Raw genomic sequence first — 12,183 nt, forward strand, 5'->3', positions numbered from 1 at the left:
TATCTAGGAGTAGCCCTACAGCATATTTCTTAGAGTTTAGGTAATCAAGTATCTCCTGGATGTAATTATAGATTGCAAGAGTTGTCGAATGTCGCTTCCTGAAGCCGAATTGATTTTTGTCAAAGATCTGATATTTTTCAAAAAAATTATAAATTCGTTTGGTCATGGCTTTTTCAAATAGTTTGGAGAAGGTCGGTAAAAGTGGAATAGGTCTATATTGGCTTGGATCGTTGTCTTTACCGCCCAGCTTCAAGACAGGTTTAATTTTTGAGACCTTTAACAGTTCCGGAAACACTGATTTAAACTTTCACGATTTTTACTCATTATCCATCCATCCATCCATCTCATCATCATCATCTCATTCCATTATATGTAGTTAAAAATTCGATTTGAATTTGAACTTTTAAAAGACATAGGCTGCGTGCGTTACTTCGGGTCATGATAGCCCGTCGCGTCGTCTTCTTCGTTACCACTATTATAACATTATTAAAACAGATTAATAACATTAAATATCCATTTAAATGCCGTATTATAGGATTAGGTATAATGAATAGATATTAGATATTGTAGAGCGCCGACGAGAATCCGCCTGATCATCTAGCGAGCACGTTCGAAGTGTTTTCTATACGGACTGACCAATGTACAGTCGCCATCAGATATATCTGAGCGGCCGAGGCTCTCACGAATATCTGAACACGCCTCTATTGTCAAGGCGTTAGAGTGCGTGTTCAGATATTGTGAACACCTCGGCCGCTCCGATATATCTGATGGTGACTGTATCAATATGTATTTACAATTTTACAATCCCTTTGCAATGCTGTACTCTCTTTACAAGTAAAATTGTCAGGCTGAATTAATGGTATTTTTCTACTCGTCGAGTATAATCTGTGTATTACGACTTCATATGCAACACTACAACCTTACTCTTTTCAACGTTGGATAGTCTATGGCACTTCCGACTTAAGCATAAGAATTTTATCGATACAGTTTAGTCAATTATAAAAAATTTGAAAATAGAACTTCATACATTTCAGTAGAATATTTCTTGTTTAAGGAGACTCGATTTAATGCAAATTAGCCTACTTAAACACGTCGCATCTGCTTTGTGATTGGTTGGCCAAAAATTTCTTCATAAGTCATAAACGCGCATGTGACACCCTTCATACAGCAACATCCATATCCTACGAAAACCGCTTAGCGTTGCTTGTTAGTCTCCATAGGCTACGGTGGTCAAAATCGAGAAAAAAACTGTCTTAAAATTTAATTTAGAAAGGAGCAGGTACCAGGGCCTCATGAGTTACGAGGAGGTGTCGTTGACACTTGACTAACCCGCCGGGGGCGCCGGGCCCGCGGCGGCCGCGGCCGAGGCGCGTACGAGTAAGAAGGTATCGCGGGCTGCGGCAGCTCGCGTATCCTGTATACTTTTGGTTTGTTTACCTATATGATTCTACTAGTTGAAAGTGTTATTTTTTTGTCTCGTAGAAAAAGTATTGTATACAATAGTGATATAATCAAGCTTTTCAATCTCGTACCTTACCTTAAGCAACTCAGCAAGCTTCGTTGCTTAAACACGGTACTCGACTGAAAAGCTCTCTATTATATCACGATTGTATAAAATACTATTATGAGAAAATATAGGTAGAGTTCATTTTGCTTTGTTTTAAAATAAAACGTAACTAAGCAAAAGCAACTCCGTTCTATTTAATAATGATTCAAATATAATTGGAGGTAATTTGTGGCATTAGGACATTGTGCTTAGTACCTGATTAAGGCAAAAGAGCGTCTGCGAGGTATTACAAATGGTTCAAGTTCATTAGGTAATAGTATATAAAAACTTAATAATAACAAACTAGTCCCGTCAAAATTTACCTTTTAAGTCCCGAACTGTTCCCTACCTGGCCCAAATTTTCCAAATATGCCAGCTGCGTGGCTGAATGGCTAAGGATATTTGTTGGACCAGGTAAGATCATTATTACGTAATTAAATATCAATACCATTCTTTTTGATGTTGTCTGAGCTTATTCTTCCAAGAAGCATGCCTTCAAAATGCGACATGCACATAATAATCATACCTGAACGAAGATATCCGTGTTAGCTTTGGACAATAGTTGGGAGCTGCTGGACTTTAGAGTAAGCTGGTCTAGGAGTACGCCCTTAAAGATCAAAAGATTAAAAAAAAAGATAGGCAATCAAATTTGCCATTATTCCATGTAAAATGTAATCATCTTCCATAAAATGACATAAAAAGTAGCCAAACGAAGATAGTTTTTTAATCAAAATAACAATTATCAATGGAAATTGCGTACTCTTACAAGCCTATTTATTGTATAAGAGTACGCGTTAACGCCGATAAGATTACGCGGGTCATGCACTACATTACTTGCAGAGATAACAAAATAATTTTCTTCGACCCTCACAGCTAAAGCTGTTATTAAGGCTTGTTAAAAGAAGCCTTAATTAAGTCCTTTGAAGAGGAGCTCTGGAGACTATTTTTGGCACTTTCTTCAGAACTTTATTTTAGGTAAAAGACCCGTTGACAGCATGCTTGTATGGAGACCTACTCAAAATATCTGACTTTGCTCTCTGGCGCGTAGCATGCAAAATAAATCCAGCGCACGGTAGAGGGACAATATCTCCGAGCGGTACAAAAGGTGATTCAACGTTTGGAATTTGGAGACAAGCAGGTGTATATAACCTGCTTGTCTCCAAATTCTAAAGGCGCTCTGTCTGTCAACACCAGCAACTGATTAGATATTAAATATAAGGGCTGCGAAGTATTGCCAAATTGCGTCGTTCTCACCGTCTACATTTTGTACTAAGTCAGCAGCTGCCTGGAAAATATGTGCCTCATTACTGTACTGTAGATTGCCAGCTGTTTGTGCAATTTGTTCTTCGTGAGATCTTTCCATAGGTAAATTTTGTGGTCGGTCATCATTAGATGATTAGGAAATTTGTATCTCATCGGAAACTAACCAAAAGCACATTTTGTACGGCATTATCAGTTGTTTGAGGTATTTGTTATTCTCGAGATTCTTCTAACAACGCTAGATTCTGTGATAAGTCAGCCGCTGGCGTGTAAGAGTACGCGGGTACTCTTACACGATACATTACTGCGGACTCATGCACACAAGTGGCCATATGGTAAACGTGCGGATGGCAACATCATCTAATAACTCTGACCGGAACTGCTCTCGTGTAACGCAGTAGGCAACGTCCTTGGATATTTAACTATATACACTTCATTTTTAAAAATAATTACAGTTTTGTCTCAAAAATAATTCAAAAATAATTAATATTGTAAGAAAATAATCTTTAAATTTACGTAACTTTGGTATTTTCATTTAAATTTCCATTATTTTCCGCACAGCACTTCTAACCTTCGTTCACTTCAAAATATTTACGATATAAGCGCGTAAACAGCTTTGTGGATTTTGATGCAGCGCACTCTTATCGGATGCGTGCTCTTAGACCAGCTTACCCTAGTTTTAAGGTAAACAGTTTCCAGCCGCCTGTCACCGCTAAAACGTTCGCTAAATTTGACTATACGGTTAGTTATTATATTAGTATATATATATAATAGTTCTTTGCTGAGTGACGTTGATGAGTCCCGCGATTGTGGATGTATGTGAAATCAATTATTTTGGCCCCACAAATATTTTATCGCCTTTTTCCTTGTATGATTAATTGATTAACTACCTACTATAGTGCATTTAAATAAAGCTGAATATTTTAGGGAATAAAGACCTTTATTATAATTTTAATTTGTTTTACGTCGACTGATCTGATCTAGCCTAAGACAGGCCCATTAAAAACTTACAGACATTCAAGTTTTCTCATTTATATTGTGTTTTAACTTCTACAGACGTTAATATTGACATAAAACTTGAAAACACGTATAGTTGTGTAGGTAATATTTATTTTTTGTTTACAGAATAATCCGCCATCTACGTTTGAAATGGACGACACGACATGAAACGACAGACAACATAAGACTATCATCACAATTCACAAACATTTATCGAACATTTATTAAAAAAGTGAAAATGTAATGAAGGCGGAAATGTGGACGTGGAAAATATAGTGTTCTTTTATAAAAATACAAGAATTTAACCGATGTAAGTGTGTGTAAATATTAAAAGAACTTGAAATGAACATGAACAAAGAAGTGTTTAAAATCTAAGATAAATGCCTACACTGAATTGAACAGTGAATAAATTAGTGTGTATTAGTAAATTGAACGAACAAAATGGGGTGCGGCCAGAGCAAAATCAACTTATATCCGCGGCGAAGCAAGAATAGTAGCAAGAGTGCAAAGAAAACAGGTGAGAACGCTGAATTAAATATTTACTGCACTTTCTACTACCTGTTTCTTATATCTAATATTCTTTTTATCAATAAATATATACGTATTCATATAAGTATTTTTAATTATGCTTTATTCTTAACCCTCTTCTGAGGGTTTCCTTTTTTTTGCCATTTTTTGTGACCTTTTTTGCCACTTTTGTGTTATTTCTGGTCAGGATCACGAGCCCTTTTCATCCTTAAAGGAGAAAAAAAGTGTCCCAAAAGTTCCATACATCTTTCAAACTTTCCTTTTTGTTACCGCCATAAACAGTAAAATGGAAATGGGGAAATGGTAACAAAATAGGAAAAAAAACCTTGGGACTTTTTTTATCCCATTAGGATCGAAAGAGCACGTGATCCTGACTAGAAATAATACAAAAGTAGCATAAAGGTCACATAAAAAACTGGCAAAAAAAAAGAAACGCTCTTCTAATATTAAATTGGGGTACGCTTGGGCTTCTGCTTCGGTTTCTAAGACTTGAAATTCTCAAGCCAATTCGGACTTAGTACTTTAGTACCTCTAGTGTTCATTTCATTTGATAGCGTGACGTGACGTACGCGGCGTTAAGTGTCATTTTGTATGGGATTTTGAGTTTCCAACACGTCCCGCTTGGCGCGCTGTTCAAAATCCCATACAAAATTAGACATAACGCAAACGCGAACGCTCGTCACACTATCGAATAAAATTTACACTAGGAGTTCTGAATGACATCTAACTTCAGTTATCGTGCATTTCGCCCGTACTCTTAAGAGGTGTACAGCTGCTTTAAGGTAATTGCAGCAGACTTCAATAGGCTATAAATCTTTCATACCTTATATTTCTAAATACCTTACATGTTGTACAATGTAGCTGTATGTATATTTACAAATATCTACTTACCTGTACTATGTTTAGGTTAATTTTACGGTTAACTCATTTATTTTTAGACACCCCGATGTCACCCCACCCTGCTCAAAGCTGCTCATAATACACTGTTTAGTGCTTGAAAATGGACACATAGAGACCAAGCTAAGTTGGCAGCGATTTTGATGGCATATACTGTGCAAGTGTTATTTTAAACGTCAAACTTCTATGCAATTATGACGTTTACTTAACACTTGCGCAGTCTGTACTATCAAAATCGCTGTGAACTTAGCTTGGTTTGAATCTGCGGCTACCACCAGCTTGACACTGGCATATACGCTAGCGAGTGCGTAACTTACTTATATCTCGCTCGTAATCTCATATTTAGTGCGAGCGAGATGTATAGAATGTAAGTTACGCAGACGTTAGTGAATATGTCCGTTTGACTGCCTAAAGGGGCCCACTGACTATCAATCTGCCGGACGATATCGACCTGTCAGGTGTTCGGAACTGTAAAATTTTTGTTCTAACTGACAGGCCGATATCGTCCGGCGGACTGATAGTCAGTTGGCCCCTTTAGGCAGTCGTGGTATATGGCCCTCCACACTCATGCGCGAATCACGGCGCGAAGCCGCGAACGCGAGTGTGGAATCTAGTTCGCTAATCAGCGAAACCGACTCCACACTCGCGTTCGCGGCTTCGCGCTGCGTAGTCTGGAGCGGGCTTAAGGCTACTATAAATTAGGCTCTCCAAAACATGAGACGCGATTGACTAAATTGGGAAATTAAAGTTTAGAAATAACTTAGTTGGTCGCTCTTAAACTATCGTGAGACATATTTCAAAATATTTATCAGTACGGTTTTTACTCACTATTATTTTTAGTCGCTTTTGGCGACATGTTTCGGATTCCGCCGCGGACACTCGTGCCTGAGGATGGATTCCCAAAGAATCCGAAACATGTCGCCAAAAGCGACTAAAAATAATAGTGAGTAAAAACCGTACTGATAAATATTTTGAACTTAGTTGGTATTAATAACGACAGTTTTAATTCGATAGTTATATTCGTAGCTTTTGTTTAGGGTCCAAATTCTTCTTCTTCCTCGGTCCCTCATTGCTGAGGATCGCGACCATGTATGCTCCGTCTCCATAGTGTGCGGTCATAAGCCACATGAGTCACGCACTGCATGTTGCCGCCAATCACCCTCTTCACACCATCAGACCATCTCGTGGGTGCTTAGTATAGGGTCCAAATTAATACCACCTAAATATGTAGTAAGAGATCTCATACTTGAATAGTGTCTTTGCCCTAAGCTTAGTTCATACTTGACCAGTCTAGTGCATCTAACTAATCCTTCAGTAAGCTCTTAGGCTTGGGATCTAAATACGGGAGCCCAATTCAAATTTAACAACTTGGTACGGTTATGAACTGATTTAGATACGACCTTGGCGATCGTCTTGGTGAATGGCGTACCTACGTCTTACTTCGTTTCAAATCAACGTGAGCGAAGATCAAAACGATAGCAATATATTCAATCTGAATCGGATTCCAGACGGCGATAAGCTAACTGACATACAGGGTGACATTGAGACGTGCTTATTTGCTATCTCGATTGTGTGGCATGTCGTCCGAGGACTGACATTCATGACGCGCAGTTTTTGTTGATAGAATTGATAGCTGTAAGTAATATCATTTCTGCCTTTTATTTATGTTTGTACCCAAATAATTACTCATTACAAAAATAATGGTTGAGTCTCGATAATGTCAGAATCATATGTCAAAAGGGCAGATAGGGTGAACAGGGGTTAGGTTTTTTCCTTAGAAGTAAGACGCAACTACGGGCTCTTGACCTCTGCCTGTAATATTCTGCGAGGAAACTCGGACTGCCCTGAACTGGTTGCACAAGTCGTACGCCTGTTCGTCTTTTATTAGAATTATAGCAGTATTATGGCAAAATATTTTCATAATTGGAAGAAAAAACAGACAACACCAAATAGAAGATCAGTGTCAATACTTAATTACAGACTAAACAAGTGAAGTAAACCATACTTGTAGTATAATTACAACTTAGGTATTGGGTAGTTTTACCGTACTAGTAATTTTAAAAAATAGAGTTTGAAGAAGCCTTTGATTGATAATGCATTGTGAATGCCTATAAATAGAAGGCGTACCCCAAGGTACTGACGTGGGGCCTTATAAATAAATGCTCATAATGTATAAGCAAGGTGCTGTTAGGCTGTCGCGAGCCGTGCGCATGAATATTTGAGCGGGAAGGTGAAAACTCTATATTGTGGGCGCTGAGCGTTATACGGGCTAAGTTACAGGTATATTCGAATAGAATGACGTTGGACTAGCAATGTGTCCTAAAACAAAGTTCCCATGAAATGTCAGCGGTACTTTTTTCTGCACGTTTATCCTTCCTACAGTTAGTATCGATTTCTATGCCATGACACTTAAAATGGACGCCAATAAATTATTTTACACCATGCATGAAATTAATAGAGAAACGTAGACAGCAGTTATTTTTAGACACAATTTCAATTTATAACCCGTAACTATAAAGAGTAGGTAATTTAATTGTAACGTCACACGCCAGTGTTTCATATAAGATCTATAATAGACCTATATAGACAGTCTTTCATATTAGGACTTATATACTTAATTATTATAAATTACATATTATTTACATACAACTTATTTGTTCATTGAGTACACAATTTCCAAAAGAGAAACTTGCAATTATTCCATATTTATTATTCAATTATTATAATTAAGTGATTATTCAGAGGTCATTTATTCTTATAAGAATTGTACATTTCACTTGACGAGATAAATACAGAACAGTATATAAGATTTTGTTTAGAGCGCACAAAAAACTTAAATACCTAATTTAACTTAACTAATACAGATAGTTTTACAATAATACTTATTATACTTACTTACTTACTTAATACTTACTTACTTCAATTTTATTTCTTTGTGTTGAATAAATTCTTTATAACTGTAGAAACATTTACCATTAGCCATTTTTTTAATTTATATTTAAAGCTTAAATCGCTTACAGCATCTGTTATAAACTTATTTTAGACTATACAGGTGCTGTAAAAGTAGCAAAATCGTTTTGACAGTTCGAAAAAACAAAAACTGATTTGACTAGTAGTCAAATACCCTATTAGTGACGTAAATAAATGTTAAAAACCGGCCAAGTGCGAGTCGGACTCGCGCACGAAGGGTTCCGTACCATCACGGAAAAAAACAGCAAAAAAATCACGTTTGTTGTATGGGAGCCTCATTTAAATTTTTATATTTTTCTGTTTTTAGTATTTGTTGTTATAGCGGCAACAGTAATACATCATCTGTGAATTTCAACTGTCTAGCTATCACGGTTCATGAGATACAGCCTGGTGACAGACAGACAGACGGACAGACGGACAGACGGACGGACAGACGGACAGCGGAGTCTTAGTAATAGGGTCCCGTTTTTACCCTTTGGGTACGGAACCCTAAAAATGAAACAGTCGTCAACAGTTAAGAACTAGTAATAATCCCTAATCCGAACGGAAACTTTCTAGATGAAAACTTTCATGACACATTGTCTCATTCGTCTAACAAAGGAATATTTTCTAATAAGTATATTAACCTGTTTATTACTTTGATGTAAGATCTCGACCCACTGCCACAGACAGTCACAGACATATATTTAAAAGTCTCATGTATCGTAATTTTAATGAAAAACGAGAGTAGGTATCAATGTGTGAGCAACTCGGTAAAGGTATTAGTATTTGAAATATAAAAACAGTTTTGTAAGCGATGATAATGATAAATTTGGTCCATTTGACCGAAAAATCATAAAACATTTTTTATAGCACTTTAAACTCTCGCGTTTTGTACACATAATTGATGTCATTACCGGATCTAACGCGTCGGAAACAAGGTAAAAATAATGAAATTTAATCGCTTTAGACCCGGTAATGACATTAAACAACTTTTAGTTACAATTTATGCCATAAATGGGGCATTTTCTATGAAAAGGGACCTTATTGTCGATGGCGTTTACGCCGCACAGGGTGGCGCGGCATTGTATTTATATCGGAGCATCGTTTATAATGGCGTAAGCGCCATCGACAATAAGGTCCCTTTTTATTGAAAATACCACAAATAATCTTCCGTTGCTCCAAATTAAGGAAATTATGAATAGGTACAGTGTTTTTAAAGGGTGGGTGTGGGTTTTTAAAGTGCAAAGCATCTGCCGCCGCCGTCCAAAAGCGCTCGCGGGGCCTATTTTACATATGTCTGTGGATCGTCTCACAAAATCTAGGGAAGCAAACATCCTACAGGATGTCTGGATTAGCTCGAGATGCTACTACGAGCAAAACAATTTATAAATAATATATCGAAACGATATTCGTTTCTGTCGGTACCGGTAAGGGTTCATCCATTAATTACGTCACACGAATTTCTTAGTTTTTTGACCCCTCCCTCTCCTTGTCACACTTGGTCACATTTGGTCACATTTGGCAAACCCCTCCCCTGGTGTGACGTCACATTTTTTTTAACGAAATCGGCAAATCAAATATAGGTATTATTAATATTTTATAAAATATTAGTAATTTTATAACCCAAAACTGATAAGGAAAGAAAATTAAACGAATAAAAACGATTATCGCTGAAAAAACTTGTTATTTAACCGTACAGCGAATCAAATAATTTAAATAAGTTAAAGGGGGGGGGGGGAAGGGGGGGAAGTTAGTGTCAAAGTTTGTGACGTCACTTTAACTTCCCTCCCTTCTCCCCCCCCCCTAAACGTGAGATGTAATTAATGGATGACCCCTAACTACTGACATAACAGTCACAAAACCGTGCAACTTTTACTGAGGTAATGTTAAGCTGGTTTGAATCCTCTTAGGGTGTCCTACCTGCAGTGTCCGTTTGACGTGGTATTTTTTGGACACCCTGTATATATATTTTTTTAGGAAATTTTATACAGATTATTTTAGAAACAGACTATTTTTTGCTATGGGTTACCGTTTACGAGTTATTTACGAAAACATAAATAACGACCTTAGGATTGATTATAAGTAACTTTCCCGCTTTAAAATATTTTTAAATATTGGCCCTAGTAAGTGTACATCATTTTTGTAGACAATTTTATGTAGGTAGATTATGTACGTAAAAGAACATTTTTTGCTACGGGCCACCGTTTACGAGTTATTTAAGAAAAACTATAAATATACCATTAAACCCCCTCCTACCCGTTAGCTTCAACCCCACCCATCGGTACTTTTAATATGTTGTTTAATACACCATTCCCTACAACTATGCCAAAATTCGCTCATACACGAATTATTTCCCCTATTTTTCCTTCGCGGCCTAATAATAACTGCGATGAAGGTGCTACGAGATTAATATCAAGTATCAAGTCGTTATCATACTTTAAATGTCTGAATTTGTCTCCAAGTAGGTCGTATCCGGAGGATAAAGGTTTATAATAAGAACTGTATTGTGTTGGTTTGTCTTTGATAAGACCTTTGCCACTTGAAGCAATTGTTCTGGATTATATTGCAATATTTTTTAAGATCATTGTGCACAGACTCGCAGCAGGGTTCTTATGAAACAAGTATTTTTTTCCTTTTAATGAAATTTAATTTCAATTAGAATGCGTGTATTAGATAAAAGAGTTTAATGTTTTATAAGATTTGTTATGTAAATGAATTTCAAACACAATGAAAATTGTTTATGAATAAACTATGACTATGACTATGGTTATGACTATGTCTATGACTATGGTTATGACTATGACTATGACTATGACTATGGCTATGACTATGACTATGACTATTACTATGACTATGACTACGCAAAATTGTAGCATTTATAATGACTTTTTAGACGTTATAATGAAAGGAAAAATTTATACGGAAACAAAACTATATTTGCAAAGACAGAAACCCTAGTGTAAATTTCATTCGATAGCGTGACGACCGTTCGCGTTTGCGTTAGGTCTATTTTTGTATGGGATTTTGAACAGCGCGCCAAGCGGGACGTTTTGGAAACTCAAAATCCCATACAAAATGACACTTAATACGAACGCGTACGTCACGTCACGCTATCAAATGAAATTAACACTAGAGGTACAGACTTCAGGCAAATCCTTAATCCTGTATAAACTGTATAAACCGGTTCGTGTCGTTCGGTTCGTGTTCGGACTTCGTAAGTATGACCATATCTCCTCTTTCCATAGAAAACTTAATTGGCTCCCTATACGACAACGTAGGTCCCTTCGTATTTTGCGTACTCTCTACTCAATCTTGTTTGACCCGTCCACCCCTCATTATCTCCGCTCGAAATTTAAATTTGTTACCCCTCGTCCAGGCACTGATCTTCGCTCTTCCCGTAGCCTTAAGCTCATTGTCCCCCAACATCGAACGGGTTTCATGTCCAATTCTTTCACTGTCCAGGCTATCAGACTTTGGAACGATCTCCCACTCTTTATCAGACAAGCGCAAACCAAATTCACATTCAAGCGCATGTTGCGCAAGTATTTCCTTGACAGACTTTCTTCTTCGTCAACTTAGTGATTCACACTAGGTATATAAATATGTACAGTATCTATCTATGTATGTTTATTTGTATTAAGTATATGTGTAAGTTTATCAATATAGTTTATATTCATTTAGTCTTGGTTACAAATTCATTTACTTTAAAAGTCACAGCACCTACTTAATATTTCTGGTTTAACCCATTGGTTGACTGGTAGAGAATGCCTTAAGGCATTATGTCTGCCTTTTGTACCTTCATGTATTGTGCAATAAAGTTTAAATAAATAAATAATAAACCATAGTACCTGTAGTATAATTTTTGTATAAAATAGTAAGTCATAAATATATCCGGGGGCCCTGACAAGCAAAATGTTGAACAGCAGTATATTTTTAAAGTTGGTACCTAATTTTTATTAAATGTAAAAACCCGCGCGCTATATATTCAGGAATTTCGCTTT

General features: G+C 36.8%; 1 protein-coding gene across 1 annotated transcript in view; it reads left to right on the top strand.

Annotated features, from left to right (window-relative positions):
- Positions 1-4,246: 4,246 nt before the first annotated feature.
- Positions 4,247-12,183, top strand: part of LOC134755169 (uncharacterized) — a 36,064-nt gene continuing 28,127 nt past the window's right edge. The window contains exon 1 of the mRNA XM_063691673.1: positions 4,247-4,322. Within this exon, the coding sequence (XP_063547743.1) occupies positions 4,247-4,322 (76 nt within the window). The remainder of the gene's footprint in view (positions 4,323-12,183) is intronic.

Source organism: Cydia strobilella, chromosome Z (genome assembly GCF_947568885.1).
Source record: "Cydia strobilella chromosome Z, ilCydStro3.1, whole genome shotgun sequence".
Taxonomy (NCBI): domain Eukaryota; kingdom Metazoa; phylum Arthropoda; class Insecta; order Lepidoptera; family Tortricidae; genus Cydia; species Cydia strobilella.